Source organism: Cynocephalus volans, chromosome X, assembly GCF_027409185.1.
Source record: "Cynocephalus volans isolate mCynVol1 chromosome X, mCynVol1.pri, whole genome shotgun sequence".
Taxonomy (NCBI): Eukaryota; Metazoa; Chordata; class Mammalia; order Dermoptera; family Cynocephalidae; genus Cynocephalus; species Cynocephalus volans.
Genome location: NC_084478.1, coordinates 29,537,827 through 29,558,186, shown reverse-complemented (window position 1 = coordinate 29,558,186; position 20,360 = coordinate 29,537,827). Strand labels below are relative to the sequence as shown.

Genomic DNA, 20,360 nt, shown 5'->3' with positions numbered 1-20,360 from the left:
AATAAATAAATAAATAAATAAAAGAAGAGAGAAGACCCAAATAACAAAAATTAGAAATGAAAAGGGGGACATTACAACCAATAGCACAGGAATATGAAGAATCATTAGAGAATATTATAAACAACTGTATGACAACAAAAATGAAAACCTGGAAAATATGGATAAGTTTCTGGACACATACAAACTACCCAGACCAAATCAAGAAGATATAGAAAACCTGAACAGACCGACAACAAACAACGAGATTGAAGAGGTAATCAACAATATTCCAACAGAGAAAGGCCTCCAGGTCTGGGTGGCTTTACAGCTGAATTAATACCAATACTCCTAAAACTATTCCAAAAAACTGAAACAGAAGCCACTCTCCCAAACTCATTCGATGAGGCCAACATAACTTTGATACCAAAACCAGATAAAGAAACCAAAAAAAGAAAATAACAGGCCAATATCTTTGATGAACATAGACGCAAAAATCCTCAATAAAATATTAGCAATCAGAATACAGAAACACACTAAAAAAATTAAAAACCATGATCAAATAGGACTCATCCCAGGGATGCAAGGATGGTTCAACATATGAAAGTCAACACACTCAACAAACATCATGTTTGATGTTGATACATCACATCAGCAAACTCAAGGATAAAAACCATATGATTATCTCAATAGATGCTGAAAAAACATTTGACAAAATTCAATATCCCTTCGTGAGAAAGACTCTCGACCAATTAGGTATAGAAGGAAAGTATCTCAACACAATAAAAGCCATCTATGACAAGCCCACTGCCAGTATCATTCTGAATGGGGAAAAACTGAAGGCTTTTTTGTTAAGAACAGGAACAAGACAAGGATACCCACTCATACCACCTCTGGTACTAGCCAGAGCAATCAGGCAAGAGAAAGAAATAAAGGGCATCCAGATTGGAAAAGATGAAGTCAAACTGTCCCTATTTGCAGATGACACGATCCCATATATAGAAACATCTAAAGACTCTATCAAAAAGCTCCTAGAGCTGGTTAATAATTTCAGTAATGTTGCAGGATACAAAATAAATCCCTCAAATCAGTCGCATTTATATTCTCCAATAATGAACTAACAGAAAGAGAAATCAAGAAAGTAAGCCAAATTTCAATTGTCACAAAAAAATAAAATACCTAGGAACCAATTTAACCAAGGAGGTGAAAGATCTCTACAATGAGAACTACAAGCCACTACTGAAAGGAATTAAAGAAGACACAAAAAGATGGAAAGATATTCCATGCTCCTGGATTGGAAGAATTAACATTGTAAAAAGGTCTATATTACCCAGAGCAATCTACAGATTCAATGCAACCCCCATCAAAATACCAATGACATTTTTCACAGAAATGGAAAAACAATCTTAACATTCATATGGAATCACAAAAGACCCTGAATAGCCAAAGGAATCCTGAGCAAATAAATAAATAATTAATTAATTAAAGCTGGAGGCATAATACTACCTGACTTCAAATTATACTACAAAGCTATAGTAACCAAAACAGCAAGTACTAGCATAAAAAAAATAGACAGGCAGACCAGTGGAGTAGAATAGAGAACCCAGAAATCACCCCTCAGGCTTACAGCCATCTGATATTTGACAAGGACAACAAAAACCTACATTGAGGAAAAGACTGCCTCTTCAATAAGTGGTGCTGGGAAAATTGGATATCCACATGCAGAAGAATAAAACCAGAAATGCATCTCTTACCATATACTAAAACAACTCAAAATGGATTAAAGACTTAAGTATAAGACCTGAAAATGTAAAAATGCTAAGGGAAAATATTGGTGAAACACTTCAGCAATTCGTTCTGGGCACAGGCTTTATGAACATGAGCATGAAAGCACAAGCAGCCAAGGAAAAAGTAAACAAATGGGACTATATCAAACTAAAAAGCTTCTGCACAGCAAAGGAAACAATCAACAGAGTGAAACAATGACCTACAGATTGGGAGAAAATTTTTGCTAACTATGCATCTGACAAGGGATTAATTTCCATGATATACAAGGAACTCAAGCAATTACACAGCAAAGAACCAAATAACCCAATTAAAAAATGGGTGAAGGAACTGAATATACATTCTTCAAAGGAAGACATACAAAAGGTCAACAGGTACATGAGAAAATGCTCAACATCACTAGTCATCAGGGAAATGCAAATTAAAACCGCATTGCAGTACCACCTCACTCCAGTTAAACTGGCTATAGCCAAAAAGATGGAGAATAACAAATGCTCATGAGGATGTGGAGAGAAGGGAACACTCCACACTGTTGGTGGGACTGTAAATTAGTACAACCACTATGGAAAACAGCATCGAGCTTTCTCGACAACTACAGATTGATCTTCCATATGATCCAGCAATCCCACTTCTGGGTATATACCAGAGGAATGGAAATCATCATGTCGAAGAGATACCTGCACGCCCATGTTCATTGCAGCTCTGTTCACAATAGCCAAGATATGGAACCAACCTAAATGTACATTGATGGATAATTGGATAAGGAAAATGTGGTATATATATACTATAGAATAACACTCTGCCATAAAAGAATGAAATCCTTCCATTTGCAACAACACAGATGAGCTTGGAGAAATATGTTGAGTGAAATAAGCAAAGCACAGAGGGATAAATACCACATGTACTCACTCATAAGTTGTTGCTAAGAGAGAAAGAAGGAACCAAAGAAAGATCACAGTGGTGTGTTGGACTTGCAGAGGGAGAGAACGTACCTAGGGATACAAAGTGGAGTGGAGGAAAGGGAGTTGGGTAGTGAAGTCGGGGATAATTGGGTGGGGGACATTGGGTATAATCGCAATTTGTACTAATGGGCATGCTGCCAGTATGGATCTAGCCATTACATTTTGGGCACGAGTAGTGACAGTCAGCTTTGTATCTCATGAATATTCATAATCAATGAAAAATGTACTGTGCAACCACAACAAAAGAAAAGCAAAAAGAATGTTTAATAGCATAAGGGAAAACAGATTATAAAATGACCTTGATTATTTTTAGAAAATTACATTGGCTTCAGTACTATGTTGAATAGGAGTGGTAAGAATGGAAATCCTTGTCTTGTTCCTGTTCTTAAAGGAAAAGCTTTCTGCATTTCCAGATTCATGATGACATTGGCACTAGGTTTGTCATATATGACTTTTATTGTGTTGAGATACTTTACTTCTTACCTAATTTGTTGAAAGCCTTTATTATGAAGGGATGTTGAATTTTGTGAAATGCTTTTTCTGCATCTGTTGAGATAATAATATGGTTTTTGTTGATTTGCACATGTTGAATCCCACTTGATCATAATCCCACTTGATCATAATCCCATTTGATCATGAATCCCACTTGATCAAGGTGTATAATCTTTCTGATGTGCTGTTATATTCTGTTTGCTAATGTCTTGTTGATAGTTTTTGTATCTATGTTCATCAAGGATATAAGCCTGTAGCTTTTTTGATGTTGTTATGTCTCTGTCTGATTTGGGTATTATGGTGATGCTGGCCTCACAGAATGAGTTTGGAAGAACGGTCTTTGTTTCAATTTTTTGGAATAGTTTAAGGAGAATCGGTGTTAATTCCTCTTTAAAGGTTTGGTAGAATCCAGCAGTGAAGCCATCTGGTCCTGGGCTTCTCTTTGTTGGGAGAGTGTTGATTATTGCTTCAATCTCATTGCTCATTACTTACTGGTCTGTTCAATTTTAGTACTTCTTCTTGCTTCAGTATTGGTAGTTTATATGTGTCCAGAAATTTATCCATTTCCTCCAGATTTTCTTTTTTTTTTTCTTTATTTTATTTTATTTTATTTTTTTAAATTTTATTTTGTCGATATACATTGTAGCTGATTATTGCTCCCCATCACCAAAACCTCCCTCCCTTCTCCCTTCCCCCTCCCCCCAAACAAAGTCCTTTCTGTTTCCTTGTCGTATCAACTTCAAATAATTGTGGTTGTTATATCTTCTCCCCCCCCCCCGGTTTGTGTGTGTGTGTGTGTGTGTGTGTGTGTGTGTGTGTGTGTGAATTTATTTATTAATTTTTAGCTCCCACCAATAAGTGAGAACATGTGGTATTTCTCTTTCTGTGCCTGACTTGTTTCACTTAATATAATTCTCTCAAGGTCCATCCATGTTGTTGCAAATGGCAGTATTTCATTCGTTTTTATAGCTGAGTAGTATTCCATTGTGTAGATGTACCACATTTTCCGTATCCACTCATCTGATGATGGGCATTTGGGCTGGTTCCAACTCTTGGCTATTGTAAAGAGTGCTGCGATAAACATTGGGAACAGGTATAGCTTCGACTTGATGATTTCCATTCCTCTGGGTATATTCCCAACAGTGGGATAGCTGGGTCGTATGGTAGATCTATCTGCAATTGTTTGAGGAATCTCCATACCATTTTCCATAGAGGCTGCACCATTTTGCAGTCCCACCAACAATGTATGAGAGTTCCTTTTTCTGCGCAGCCTCGCCAGCATTTATTGTTCAGAGTCTTTTGGATTTTAGCCATCCTAACTGGGGTTAGATGGTATCTCAATGTGGTTTTTATTTACATTTCCCGGATGCTGAGTGATGTTGAGCATTTTTTCATATGTCTGTTGGCCATTTGTATATCTTCCTTAGAGAAATGCCTACTTAGCTCTTTTGCCCATTTTTTAATTGGGTTGCTTGTTTTCTTCTTGTAAAGTTGTTTGAGTTCCTTATATATTTTGGATATTAATCCTTTGTCAGATGTATATTTTGCAAATATTTTCTCCCACTCTGTTGGTTGTCTTTTAACTCTGTTAATTGTTTCTTTTGCTGTGCAGAAGCTTTTTAGTTTGATATAATCCCATTTGTTTATTTTTCCTTTGGTTGCCCGTGCTTTTGGGGTCGTATTCATGAAGTCTGTGCCCAGTCCTATTTCCTGAAGTGTTTCTCCTATGTTTTCTTTGAGAAGTTTTATTGTTTCAGGGTGTATATTTAAATCCTTAATCCATTTTGAGTTGATTTTACTATACGGTGAGAGGTATGGATCTAGTTTTATTCTCCTGCATATGGATAACCAGTTCTCCCAGCACCATTTGCTGAAGAGGCAGTCCCTTCCCCAGTGAATAGGCTTGGTGCCTTTGTCAAAGATCAGATGGCAGTAAGTGTGTGGATTGATTTCTGGATTCTCTATTCTATTCCATTGGTCAGTGTGTCTGTTTTTATGCCAGTACCAAACTGTTTTGGTTATTATAGCTTTGTAATATAGCTTAAAGTCAGGTAGTGTTATGCCTCCACCTTTATTTTTTTTGCTGAGCATTGCTTCGGCTATGCGTGGTCTTTTAGTGTTCCATATAAATGTCTGAATAGTTTTTTCCATTTCTGAGAAAAATGTCTTTGGAATTTTGATGGGGATTGCATTGAATTTGTATGTCACTTTGGGTAGTATGGACATTTTGACTATGTTGATTCTTCCAATCCAAGAGCATGGGATATCTTTCCATCTTCTTGTATCCTCTCTAATTTCTCTCAGCAGTGGTTTGTAGTTCTCATTATAGAGATTTTTCACCTCCTTGGTTAACTCAATTCCTAAGTATTTTATTTTTTTGGTGGCTATTGTAAATGGGCAGGCTTTCTTGATTTCTCCTGCATGTTCACTATTGGAGAAAATAAATGCTACTGATTTTTGTGTGTTGATTTTGTATCCTGCTACTGTGCTGAAATCATGTATCAATTCCAACAGTTTTTTTGTAGAGGTTTTAGGCTGTTCGATATATAGGATCATGTCATCTGCAAACAGGGACAGTTTGACTTCATCTTTTCCAATCTGGATGCCCTTTATTTCCTTCTCTTCTCTGATTGCTCTGGCTAGTACTTCCAACACTATGTTGAATAGGAGTGGTGAGAGTGGGCATCCTTGTCTAGTTCCTGTTCTTAAAGGAAAAGCTTTCAACTTTTCCCCATTCAGGATGATATTGGCAGTGGGTTGGGCATATATGGCTTTAATTATGTTGAGATACTTTCCCTCTATACCTAACTTATAGAGGGTCTTCGTCAAGAATGAGTGCTGAACTTTATCAAATGCTTTTTCAGCATCTATAGAGATGATCATATGGTCCTTGTGTTTGAGTTTATTAATATGGTGTATCACATTTATTGATTTGCGTAGGTTGAACCAACCTTGCATCCCTGGGATGAATCCCACTTGATCGTGATGAATAATTTTTCGTATGTGTTGCTGTATTCTGTTTGCTAGTATTTTAGTGAGGATTTTTGCATCTATATTCATCAAGGATATTGGCCTGTAGTTTTCTTTTTTGGTTATATCTTTACCTGGTTTTGGTATCAGGATGATGTTTGCTTCATAGAATGAGTTTGGGAGATTTGCGTCCGTTTCAAACTTTTGGAATAGTTTGTAAAGAATCGGTGTCAATTCCTGTTTGAATGTTTGGTAAAATTCTGCTGTGAATCCATCTGGTCCTGGGCTTTTCTTTGTTGGGAGCCTTCTGATAACAGCTTCAATCTCCTTTATTGTTATTGGTCTGTTCAAATTTTCTACGTCTTCACGGTTCAGTTTTGGGAGCTTGTGTGTGTCTAGAAATTTATCCATTTCCTCCAGATTTTCAAATTTGTTGGCGTATAGTTGTTTATAGTAGTCTCGAATGATTCCTTGTATTTCAGATGAATCAGTTGTAATATCGCCTTTTTCATTTCTAATTTTTGTTATTTGAGTCTTCTCTCTTCTTTTTTTTGTTAGCCATGCTAATGGTTTGTCAATTTTATTTTTCTTTTCAAAAAACCAACTTTTTGATTCGTTGATCTTTTGAATGGTTTTTTGGTTTTCAATTTCATTCAGTTCTGCTCTGATCTTAATGATTTCTTTCCGTCTGCTAACTTTAGGTTTGGATTGTTCTTGTTTTTCTAGTTCTTTAAGGTGAAGTGTTAGTTTGTTCACTTGCCATCTTTCTATTCTTCTGAAGTGAGCGTTTAATGCAATAAATTTTCCCCTCAATACTGCTTTTGCAGTATCCCACAGGTTTTGGTATGATGTATCATTGTTTTCATTAGTTTCAATAAATTTTTTGATTTCCTGCTTGATTTCTTCTTGGACCCATATGTCATTAAGTAGAATGCTGTTTAATTTCCATGTATTTGTATAGTTTCCAGAGTTTCGTTTGTTATTAATTTCTAGTTTTAATCCATTGTGGTCTGAGAAGATACATGGGATAATTCCAATTTCTTTTGAATTTATTGAGACTTGATTTGTGACCTAATACGTGATCTATCCTGGAGAATGATCCATGTGCTGATGAGAAGAATGAATATTCTGAGATGGTTGGGTGGAATGTTCTGTAGATATCTGCCAATTCCAATTGGTCTAGAGTCTTGTTTAGATCTTATGTTTCTCTACTGATTCTTTGCCTAGATGATCTGTCTAATATTGACAGTGGGGTGTTCAGGTCCCCTGCTATTATGGTGTTAGTGTCTATTTCCTTCTTTAGGTCTAATAGAGTTTGTTTTATAAATCTGGCTGCTCCAACATTGGGTGCGTACATATTTATGATTGTTATGTCTTCTTGATGGATCAGTCCTTTTATCATTAAGTAGTGTCCCTCATTGTCTCTTTTTATGGTTTTTACTTTAAAGTCTATTTTGTCAGATATAAGAATAGCTACTCCAGCTCGTTTTTCTTTTCTGTTTGCATGGTAAATCTTTTTCCAACCTTTCACTCTTAGTCTGTGTGAATCTTTATGGGTGAGGTGGGTCTCTTGTAGGCAGCATATAGTTGGGTCCTGCTTTTAGATCCAGTCAGCCAGTCTGTGTCTTTTGATTGGGGAATTTAAGCCTTTTACATTAAGAGTTGTTATTGAAAGGTGTTGATTTATTCCTAGCATTTTATTGGTTGTTTGGTTGTCTTAGGTGTCTTTTGTTCCTTGCTTTCTGATTTACTGTTTGCTTTCTTTGTTTGGTGGTTCCTTAGTTTGTAGATAGTGTTTTTGTTAGCTTGTTTTCTCTTCATGAATGCCATTTTTATTATACTAGCAGGTTTAGAATTTTTCTTGGGTTTTAATGGCAGAGGTAGTTATTTTTTAGGAACCAAACCCAGTACTCCCTTGAGGATTTCTTGTAGGGGTGGTCGTGTGGTAGTGAAATCCCGCAGTTTTTGTTTGTCTGAGAAATATACTATTTGCCCCTCATTTCGGAAGGATAGCCTTGCAGGGTAGAGTATTCTTGGCTGGCAATCTTTGTCTTTTAGTATTTTGAAAATATCATCCCATTCCTTTCTAGATTTTAGGGTTTGTGATGAAAAGTCTGATGTTAGCTGATTGGGGCTCCCTTATAGGTGATTTGACGCTTCTCTCTTGCAGCTTTTAAGATTCTCTCTTTGTCTCTGAGTTTTGCCAATTTGACTATGACATGTCTTGGAGAAGGTCTTTTTGGGTTGAATACATTTGGAGATCGTTGAGCTTCCTGGATCTGAAGATCTGTGATTTTTCCTATACCTGGGAAGTTTTCTGTCACTATTTTGTTGAATATGTTTTCAATGGAATCTCCATTTTCCTCCCCTTCTGGAATACCCATGACTCGGATATTTGATCGCTTATGGTTGTCTGATATCTCTCTCAGATTTTCTTCCATGTCCTTGATTCTTTTTTCTTTCTTTTTGTCTGCTTGTGTTATTTCAAACAGCCCATCTTCAAGTTCAGAGGTTCTCTCTTCAACTTTGACAAGCCTGCTGGTTAAACTCTCCGTTGTGTTTTTTATTTCGCTGAATAACTTCTTCAGTTCTGCAAGTTCTGCTACATTTTTTTTCAGGACATTGATTTCCTTGTATATTTCCTCTTTCAGATCCTGTATACTTTTCCTCATTTCATCATGATGTCTAGCTGAGTTTTCTTGTAGCTCATTCAGTTTCCTTAGAATTATCACTCGAAATTCCTTGTCAGTTATTTCAAGGGCTTCTTGTTCTATAGGATCTAGAGTTTGAGATTTATTAACTTTTGGTGGTGTACTTTCTTGATTTTTTGTATTTCTGGTATCTTTTTTTTGGTGTTTATTCATTGTGGCAGGGGGTTTCACAGTCCACCGGTTTGAGACTAATGACTAACTAGGATTTTGCTGTGGTTGCCAATTTGGTATGGCTCCCTCCGTGACTGCTCAGTTGGCCTCTAGTGCCTTGTGTGTGTGGTTGCCTCGGGTCTTGGGCTTTTCCGGGGAGCCACCTTTCTGGTCAGCTTGGACTCTGCTGGGCTGGTGGATCATGTAACACAGGGTGTGTGATCTCTGTTGAGCTTTCACTTCCTGTGCAGGACTTCTCCCTGTTCCGTGTGCTCTGGCCCAGGCTGTTAGATCGTGCAGTGGTGACCCCACCGGGTATGTGGTTTCTGTCGAGTCTCCGCCTCCCTGGCCGCACGTCTCCCCACTCTGTGCGCACTGTGCTGGGCTGGGGCGTGTCTTCTGCAAACCTCGTCTGTCAGCTGGGCCTTCAAGACCCTGCTCAGCACCGCCTCGCCCAGGAAGTGTACCAGGTTTCTGCTAGGCACAGACGACCGGTCTCTCTGGGTGCATTTGTAGCATTGTGTAGATCTTTCTCGGGACTTGTTCACCTTTGTATCCCCCCCGGTATAAACCGAGTCTAGCGCCCGCCTGCAGCCTGCTCTCTGGCAGGTTCAAGCGGACCTGGGAACTCTCCTACCACACTATTCCCAACCAGAAATTCATTAGGCATTTTTCCAAACTGGTGGCCGCAGAGATGGTATCTGCCTCCCAGTAACAGGAAGTTTACCGGGCGCCGGAGTCCAGGGTGTGGTGGAGTGACAGTCGGCCCGCCCGTACTTCCTTGCCCTCCCAACACTGGCCAGGGACGCCCCACGGCACCCGCCCCACCAGAGAACTGCGGAGGGAGAGGGAGAGGAGGCCGGCCCGCAGGCTCCGGTAAGCCCCGCGCCAGGCCAAGCAAGTGGGAGGGCTCAGTGATGGCCGAGCTGGGCGGGGCTGCCCGCACCTGGGAAAATGGAGGCAGCACCGGGGCGGTTAGTGGCCTGGTGATGCAGGCGGGAGCCGCGTGGGCATCCACCCCCCGAACAGATCTGTGCCAGGGATCACTCACAGTGCTGTGCCAGGTCGAGCGCTCACTCTGTCTCTGGTTTGCCGTCTTCCGTGTTCTCGGCAGCTGCCGCCTCGGGCTGTTCAGTCGCGGCGCGGCTCGGGCGCTCCCAGGAATCTTCTTTAATGCCGGCCTGAAACCTCGAATCCTGAATAGGGCAGTTGGCCCCCTTCAGCGCGGCCCCGGCCTCCGGGGTCCTGTCTGCATCCACAGCAGCCCTGGCGCCGTGTTCCCTGTTTCGAGACTCGCTTTTGCAGCTAAGAAACAGTTCTATTCCTGCTCCACACTTCAAAGCTGTTGCCTGTAAATGAGGCAGCCTCTCCTGCCGGGGGCAAAGTGGCGTTCAGCCCCCACGACCGGCCAGCAGCTGCAGTCCTCCCTTAAGAGATGGCAAGAGGAAGGTCCACAAGTTTCCTGGCTGCCTGAGGCCCAGTGGCCACCTTTTCCACCTCAGCTACTCCACGCCAGCCGCCGCAGCCGCCGCCATCTTGAAACCCCCTGGGTTTATTTCTTCCCTCCAGATTTTCAAATTTGTTGGCACATATTTGTTTATAACAATCTCTAACTCTTCTCTGTATTTCCGTGGTATTGGTCATAATGTCTCATTTTTCATTTCTGATTTTTGGTATTTGGATCTCCTCTCTTCTTTTTTTAGTTAGTCTGGCCAATGACTTGTCTATTTTGTGTTTCTTTTCAAAAAAACACAACCTTTTGTTTCGTTGATTTTTTTGTACCATTCTTTTGGTCTCTATTTCATTTAGTTCTTCTCTGATTTTAATTACTTGTTTCTGTCTACTGCTTTTCGGATTAGATTGTTCTTGTTTTTCTAGTTCTTTGACATTTAAAGTTAGGTTGTTTATTTCTATTCTTTTGAATCAAGCACTTATTGCAATAAACTTCCCTCTTAGTACTGCTTTTGCAGTTTCCCATAGGTTTGGGTAAGTTGTGCTTGTGTTTTCATTTGTTTCAAGAATTTGTTTTGATTTCCTGCTTTATTTCTTCTTTGACTCATTGGTCATTCAAGAGCATGTTGTTTCATTTCTATAAGTTTGTATAGTTTCCAAAGTTTTGTTTGTTGGTAATTTCTAATTTTATTCTCATATATATACATATATTCACCATATATCAAAATCAACTCAAAATGGATTAAAGACTTAAGTATTAGACCTGAAACCATAAAACTCCTAAAATAAGACAGAGAGGAAACACTTGAGGATGTAGGTCTGGACAAAGACTTTGTGAAAAAGATCTCAAAAGTACAAGCAACCAAAGAAAAGATAAACAAATGGGTTTATATCAAACTAAAAAACTCCTCCTGTACAGCAAAGGAAACAATCAACAGAGTGAAATCACAACCTACAGAATGGGAGAAAATATTTCCAAATTATACATCTGACAAAGGATTAATATCCAGAATATACAAGGAACTCAACAGTATACAAGAACTTAACAGTAAAACAAACAAACAAAAAAATCCAATTAAAATATGGGCAAAGGAGCTGAATAGGCATTTCTCAAAGGAAGACATACAAATGGCCAACAGGTACATGAAAAAATGCTCAACATCACTGAAATGTAAATCAAAATCACATTGAGATATCCTTTCACCCCAGTTAGGCAGGCTATTATCAAAATGACAGAGAATACCAAATGTCGGCTAGGATATGGAGAAAGCGGAATGCCCCTACAGTGCTGGTGGAACTGTAAATTAGTACAGCCACTATGGAAAACAGTATGGAGGTTTCTCAAACAGCTACAGATAAAACTATCCTATGATCCAGCAATGCCACTACTGAGTGTATACCCAAAAGAATGGAAATCATCATGTCAAAGGGATGCCTGCTCTCCCTTGTTCATCGCAGCTCTATTTATAATAGACAAGATATGGAACCAACCTAAATGTCCATCAGCGGATGACTGGATGGGAAAATGGGGTATACACAATAGAATACTACTCAGCCATAAAAAAGAATGAAATTTTGCCATTCACAGCAACATGAATGAGCTTAAAGAAAAATGTTAAGTGAAATGAGACAGGCACAGAAAGAGAAATACTGCAAGTCCTTACTCATAAGCTGGAGGGAGGGTGGGAGGAGAGAAGGCAGGAAGGCTTCCCTGAACTTTCCCCCAAGGCCACATTGGGTTTTCTTTCCCCTGAAAGTTTAACATCCTTCTATCTCTCATCTCATACCTCCTCTAGTGACAGATCAGACCTAACTCCCTTATAGGCCTTTACCTCAAGTTTCCATCCACCCAGACCTCCCTCCAGCCTGTAACCATGAGTAACAACTCATAGCACCCTGACTTGTGTTTGCTAATTGTCTTAGTCTGTTCAAGCTGCTATAAGAAAACACCACAGACTAGGTTGCTTATAAACAGTAGAAATGTATTTCTCACAGCTCTGGAGACTGGGAAGTCCAAGATCAAATCACCAGCAGACTCAGTGTTTGGTGAGGGCCTGCTTCTTGGTTCACAGCAGTCTTTTCACTGTAGCCTCACATGGCAGAAAGGGCAAGGTGTCTCTCTTGAGCCTCTTTTATAAGGGCACTAATCCCATTCATGAGGGCTCTGCCCTCATGACCTAATCACCTCCCAAAGGCCCCACCTCCTCATACCATCATCTTGGAGGTTAGGGTTTCAACATATGAAATTTGGGGGGACACAAACATTCAGACCATACTAATGTTCTAGATCAATGCTTATAAGTACTTAGGTTTCATATACCAGTAACATTTCAAAGCCTAAACTTGCCACTGGCACTAGTTTTACACTCTTTCTTGCCCTAGGAAAAATCTTTTAAAATCACTTGTTATCTTCATTCCATTTTTAAAAGGATATTTTACAAAAAATAAAAGGCCATAATGTTAAAATAAAATAAAAAATTTAAATTGAATGAATTTATATTTGTGAAAAAAAAAATATTATCCTTAGTTTTTCATTTTGATGTGGACCAGAGGAAATTCTATTGGGGAAATCCTTGGACAGGCATTTGGTGACCTCCGTAGTTGTCTCTCAACACCTTTGATTCCTATACCATGGATAATTGACACTGGGAGAGTTCCTACTACGAACCAACTTCTGTATCTTTATATGTGTCTCTATGTGTGTATGGGATAGGTATTAGCATGCTATTCTACAGATAGCAAAACTAAGGCATAATAAGTTTGGAACTTGCTCAAGGACTCACAGAAAATAAGTGGTGGAAGTGAGATTTGAACCCAGTTATTTAGGCTCCAGTGTTCTTGACTGCTATCCCACACCGCTGCAACTTCTTTCAACTCTATGGTATGAGTATGGTTCTATGCACAAAATAAACACACCAGTATGTGCAATGATCATGGTAGTTTTTGCCATAATATATCACATCTTCTGAACAGAGTAATGGCCCGATATATGAAGAGTCTTCAAAAGGTTCATGAAAAGATTCATATTATCATTTATATTTTAATTCTATTTTCCTATCAACTTTTTGAAGTACACTCACATATCATCCCAAGAAGACTATTTCTGAAAAGGGTATTTATAAATTGTAAAGTGCTGTATGGATGTAAAATCTGCTATAATTAGTATAATTATCAACACCAACTAGAATTTAAAAAGTCAAGTTTTTCTTAGGTCATCAAAGAAGGTTTATTAAATAAAACAGTATTTCTAAGGGAATCCCATCTACAATATTTTAGGCCAGCAGAATTAACTGATTTATAGGAGAGTTTGTGGAAATTAGAGTTATTGAAAATTAGCCCAATTCACTGCCTGCAGTATTTTACTACCTTGCTGTTGCCTATAAGGTCCTAGGAACCACCCTAAACAAAACGTTGGGTTGTCTTAAACACATTCTTGTCATTCCTTACATCACCTTTCTTCTTACCTTGAGACAAACTTTACCTAACCTTTACCAGAAACTCAGTCCCTTCATTCTTTGTCTCTCTGCCCAACAAGAACCTCTTAGCCAGTTACTTCACTCGAAAGCATCTGACAACATCGCACTTTTGTGTTTTTTCAAGAGCATGGTAATAAAGTACCATGATAAGCCACAGGGGTTTATATTGAGTGGGAACATTTCAGACACAAGGGACAAAACTACTGTAGAGATACTTGAAGAAAAGAATGTTATACTGGTGGCCCTTAATTAGATAACAACCAATTTTTCCAACTGATAAGGTCCATCATAGGTGGTAATGAATGACACTGAAGGCACAATCCCTCTCTGTACTTGCAATACCCATAAAAGTCTCCTATCAGTTCTGTATGATCCCAGTAATTCACCACAATGGATTTCACCTTAAAGTGCTCTGCTCTCTACTCAAATTTTACAGCTACCCCTCTCCCAATAACATGACCTTCCTTCACTTCACTTTCAAGGCTTCTTCTATTCTTCCATATCACTCACATAAAACAACAGTAAAAGCTAGTCACCTTATAGCAAAGGAATACAAGCCCCTGTCCACAAGTCAAGAAATGGTTCTGGGTTTATATCTCAACATAAATGCATTATTGAAAAACTGATGGTATAAATTCACTAGTTTAGTTAATAGTAACACACTAATAGTGATTTCCTATATTTGACAAATAGATCACGGTAATGTGAGATGACAAGATTAGAAGAAACAAACAGGTTGAGGGGTATATGGGAACCCCCCTACACTATCTGTGTGACTGTTCTGTAAATTTGAAAGTATTCCAAAGAATAAGTTTATTCTAAAAATTGATGAGGAGGTCCATTGGCCAATTCCTTTGGGTAACTTTCAGTTAAGAAATTAATTATCTCAATGCTTGTAATTATCAGAGCTTTGGGGCTATCTATTAAGCATGGTAACTTTATCAGAGGGAATGTATGGTGCTGCATTTTCCAAACATATTTGTACAGAACCCTTTTTTCTTTCTTCAAAAAGTTTCTTTCCAGAAAAGTGCTGACATAGAGAAAGTTTTTCCCAACGTGTTACAGACTCTTATCTTATACTGGACCATGTTCAAATTTTAATCAGCATCTTTGTCTGAAGAGAGAAAGAAGCCATGAACATTAAATTGGCAGAAGATTTGAAACTAGGGATAATATGATGGATGAGAAAATAATCACTAAAATTAAACTTAATAGGCTACATCAATTGACCAAACTTAATGGGATGAATATAAAAGGATAAACATAGAGTTTACTTTTAGTTAAACAAATTAAAAACAAAAAATCAACAGAGTAAGTTCAGGATGAAGAAGAACGGACTTAAGTGCCCATTATGTTACTACGAACAGCTTTGTGTCTCAGGAGATCTTAGGTCAACTTAGTAGAACTGCCATGCTCGGTGAAGAGGCCCTAAAAGTACTTTTATGGTAAGGCCATTTCTGCAGATCTTTTTTTTTTTTTTTTTTAAGATCTATGTGCTGCATAAGAAAAGGTCCTCATTGAGACATTTCCAAAGCAGAGGGAACAGGATGATGTGGATCTGGGAAACTATGTCATAGCAAGAAATGTTGAAGAAACTCAAATGTTACCCTGATGAACAAACATCCTAACGGGATTTGACAGTGGTCCTTACATACACAGGGATACAAGGAGAATGAAATCTATTCTGTGTAACTTCAGAAGTCAGAAGAAGGATCTAAGGAAGCAAGTGGAAGCACATCATCTCTGTGACCATTAAACAGCCTCACAAAAGAATGAACATCCTTGAAATGAAGTGAGCTTCCTGCCTCTGGGATTGTTCAAATAGAAGCTGGATGCCCAGCTGTCCAGATTGCTGCCAGGTTGTCTTCTGCATTATACCTGATAAATGACTTCTACAGAACCTTCTAGTGCTAAGATCTCAGAATATATGAAACCACAGGGAAAGGGAAAAAATTAAGAGGCACCGAGAAGAATGACAAACCGCTGAAAACACCCCCAAAGGTCCCTCAGGCCGCACTCTGCCTCTCTTCTAACCATCATCCCTGTGATAATATCTGGAAACTGCCTGGACAAGTGCTGGGGTTTAGCTGAAGAATCAGAGGCAAAATGCCATCCCTGAGTATGTACCTGAGAGACCATTGATGGTATAATTTAATTTACACTAGAGGGCAGGGGAGTGATGAATTCCTCTAGACCAAGTATTGTTGATACTCCAAAAGAAATTTACCAAAACAAATAAACACATAAACACACAAGTATACAAACAAATAAGTTAATTTTTTAGAACTCTATTTTTTTCTCCTATGGAAATAATGGGCCTATAAAAAGTTCAATGTGTACAAATTTAAGGCCTGCTTCAAGGTTGCCCCCAAGCTGAGCCAGAACTATCATGACGAGAGTGAGAGTGAGCTGGACACTCAGGTCACAAAAGTTAGGAAGGCGCTCTCTCAGGGTCCTGTAATTGCTGGCAGGGTCAGCCCCTGAGAGGGAGTGCCTCTTTAAATGTACGTCACAGCCACCTGCTTACATCACACTAGTCCCGGCCCCGTGATTGGTCAGGCATTCAACGCCCCTCCCCTCTGCAGCCTCAAACACTGGTTGCTTAGGTAACAGCCGCTTCAAAGCCTGCAGAGTGGGAGGCTGCAGACCAGACCTTCTCGCATCTCCTGACCGTATGTAGGCCAGAAGCTGGCACCGACACTACCTCTACCCTACAATGTCCCGGGTCCCGGACTGGAAGAGGGCAGAGCGTAGTCCAGGAGCTCCTGGGGCCAGCTGCGATGACAGAGGTGGCAGAGGCAGCAGTTGGAATGGCCCCTCACGCGGTTTGGGTCCTAGAGCCGCAGGCTCCCATGAACCACCACTCTGCTTTAGACTGGAGAACCACCTGGTTGGCTCAGTCATTGGTCGTGGTGGGTCAAAAATAAAAGACCTACAGCGTTCGACAAACACTAAAATACAGATAAAAAAGGGGGATTGCGAAGCAGTAGTGAAAATTTTTGGCAGCAAAGATATGAAAGCAAAGGCCAAGGCAGCTATAGATACTCTTATTAAAAGACAAGAAAGGTACCGTTCAGAATCGGATGTGGATAATGCTGCGTCCCAACCTCCTGTTGGGAGAGACGTAAGCACAGTTAACGTTGTCAGAGAAGCTCCGCCATTGATGGATTTGGATCGTATTAAGGCAGAAGCCGTGGCGTGGGAAAAAAGAAAGTGGGCAGATTTACCACCAATTAAGAAAGACTTTTACACAGAATCCAAAGCTACAAGCTCCATGTCTAAAGAACAGGTAGACAAGTGGAGGAAAGAAAATTACAACGTAATGTGTGATGACTTGAAAGATGGTGAGAAGCGTCCCATCCCTAATCCAGCTTGTGAATTTGAGGACGCTTTCCGTCCGTACACAGAACTTATGAAAAGCATAACAAGGGCGGGTTTTCAAAAACCAACACCAATTCAGGCACAGGCATGGCCCATTGCCTTAAAAGGAGTAGATCTTATAGGAGTTGCCCAAACTGGCACAGGCAAAACATTGTCCTACTTAATGCCTGGGTTTATTCATCTTGATGGTCAACCGATATCTAGAGAACAAAGGAATGGACCTGGCATGCTAGTCCTCACTCCCACCAGAGAATTAGCTCTTCAGGTGGAAGCTGAATGTTCTAAATATTCATATAAAGGTCTGAAAAGTATTTGTATACATGGTGGTAGAAATAGAGAAGGACAAATTCAAGGCATTACCAAAAGTGTAGATATCATTATTGCAACTCCTGGAAGACTGAATGACCTGCAAATGAATAAGTTTGTTGACCTACGAAGCATAACCTACTTGGTCTTAGATGAGGCAGATAAAATGCTACATCTGGGGCTTGAGCACCAGATTAAGAAAATTTTGTTAGATGTGCGCCCAGATCGGCAGACTGTTATGACAAGTGCAACTTGGCCAGATTCTGTCCGTAGACTTGCACAGTCTTATTTGAAAGAGCCTATGATTGTTTATGTTGGCACTCTGGATCTAGTTGCTGTAAACACAGTGAAGCAAAATATAATCGTTACCACAGAAGCAGAAAAACGAGCTCTTATCCAAGAATTCCTAGAGAATATGTCACCAAAAGACAAAGTCATAGTGTTTGTCAACCGAAAACTTGTTGTTGATGACTTATCAAGTGATTTTGGTATCCAAGGCCTCCCTGTGCAATCACTACATGGTGACAGAGAGCTATGTGATCGAGAGGAAGCATTAGAAGACTTTAAAAGTGGAAAAGTGAAGATATTGATTACAACTGATTTAGTATCCCGAGGACTTGATGTTAACGATATCACACACGTATATAATTATGATTTCCCACAAAACATTGAAGAATATATCCACAGAGTAGGACGTACTGGACGAGCAGGAAAGACTGGAACGTCAATTTCCCTTATCACTCAAGATAATTCAAAGATTGCCAATGAATTGATTCAAATTCTGAAAAGAGCAAATCAGAGTGTCCCAGAAGATCTTGTAGCGATGGCCAAGCGATACAACTTCCATAAACAAAAAAAGGGGACACAGAAAAAAGACCAGGAAAATCTTGAGGAAAACCCAAGAAGAATTATGTTTACATTGAAAAGTTGTACCAGCTACGGGAAGATTTAAGGCATGTTGAACATACACAGTATTCAAGATACATAAGAAAGTTATTGGAAACATACTGGCAGTTTGAAGACATAACTGATTCTTAAATAACTCTAAGCTTTCAATACTGTGTATGTTCTTTAATAAAAAAATGTTTTTAAAATGAGAGCATGAGATACTTTGTGGGGAAAAATTGAATGCTATGTATTGGTAAAATCTTGTTTCTTTAATAGTCTGCCATGTCGATCTGTCTTAAAGACTTGGGAGAAGGCAGTGATGGTGCTTTTCTTGCTTTATAATAGTTGCGCTGAATTGCAGCATACATCGCTTTCATTAAGCTTATTCCAGTCAAAATATTCTCTCCCCAGCACCCCCAATGGTTGGTGCCACAGTAATCCCTAAACATATCTCCACTGTCATTCCTGAATTATTTTTTAGTTCATTAGAAAATAAGTGCTAAATCTTCTAGAAGATTCTACAGTTCTATATTATCTGATAGATGTAACCAAGAGAACACGCGTCTGACTGTCTGGGAATCATATCCTTACGTGAATTCTGTCACTAACCCCTGATTAGAAATTCCAGGGAGGTCACTTGTCTTCTCTAGGTCTCAATTTCTCCACTCATAAAATGGGATGGTTAGATTAAAAAAATTTGGGGTCTCCTTCACCTCTAAAATTTTGTGATATTATAAGTAAAATCGTGTACCCCAACTTTGTATTAACACCTTATAATCTAATCTAGGGAAAATTGCACCCTTGTGTAATAAATTGAACAAAGAAACCCTTTTAAAGATCAGAAATACTTTCTGCATGTTCAGTAATTTTGTAATGTGACTGGCAGGTTTCTTTTTATTCTTTGCTTTTCTTTTCATCATATTTTGTTTTTAATTTTTAATTCAATTTGTCTTGAAAAGGTCAAAACCACATATACACACACACCAGAGGAAAAATTGAGTGTGAAAGAGAAATATATCATCTACTGGGGAAAATATAAAAAAATCAGATGACACTCTTGCCATAGGAACCCATTTTAGTAAAACTCTAATTTTGTTTATAATTCCATCTCTTATGCCTTACTTAGAAGCAACATACATCTCACAATTGCAAACAATATCGCCACAATGATGCAAAATAAATTCCAAAATTCAGTTTTCATGGAAACGTTGGAATTAGTTAAGACTTAACATTTCTGGCAAAATAAAGAGAAAAATTAATGCAACTGTCTTTTCCCACAGCTTGCTTGCCTTAGTTGTGAACACAAATAAGTCAGAAATTAAGAGGAAAAAAGAGTTAAACACTCTAGGCATAGGTATTTGAGGTTTAAAGTCTGCTTTTAAAGGTTTTATATATAGGCTCAATATCTCCTGATAAAATTAATAGCAATGGTTAACACATTTGAATGACATATACCAGGTGCTTAATCTCATAATTTCGAATATTCATAAGTAACCTACTCAATCATGTCTAAATAAGAACAACAACAAAAACTATCACACAGTGTCTGTGAGTAAGAAAAGTGTGCATTTCTTCTATAAGAAAAGGCTGAAAAGAAGAGCCAGTGTATGGAGAAAGGTAAGTAGAGACAGAAGAACGGTTCTTAACCAGGGGTACTTTGCTACCCAGGAGACCTTTGCCAATATCTGAAGACAGTAATGGTTGCTACAACTTTGGGCGGGGGGTGAGGAACTACTGGCATCTAGTGGGTAGAAGTTGCTAAACACCCTGCAATCTATGGACAGTCCCACACAACAAAGAATTATCTGGCC

General features: G+C 39.0%; 1 protein-coding gene across 1 annotated transcript; it reads left to right on the top strand.

Moving 5' to 3' along the window:
• Positions 1 to 16,690: 16,690 nt before the first annotated feature.
• LOC134366726 (probable ATP-dependent RNA helicase DDX53) lies at positions 16,691 to 18,529 on the top strand (the record flags this gene model as incomplete). Its single annotated transcript, XM_063083106.1, has 1 exon — positions 16,691 to 18,529. A coding segment is annotated over exon 1 (1,839 nt), but the record flags the coding sequence as incomplete, so codon positions are not given.
• Positions 18,530 to 20,360: the final 1,831 nt, after the last annotated feature.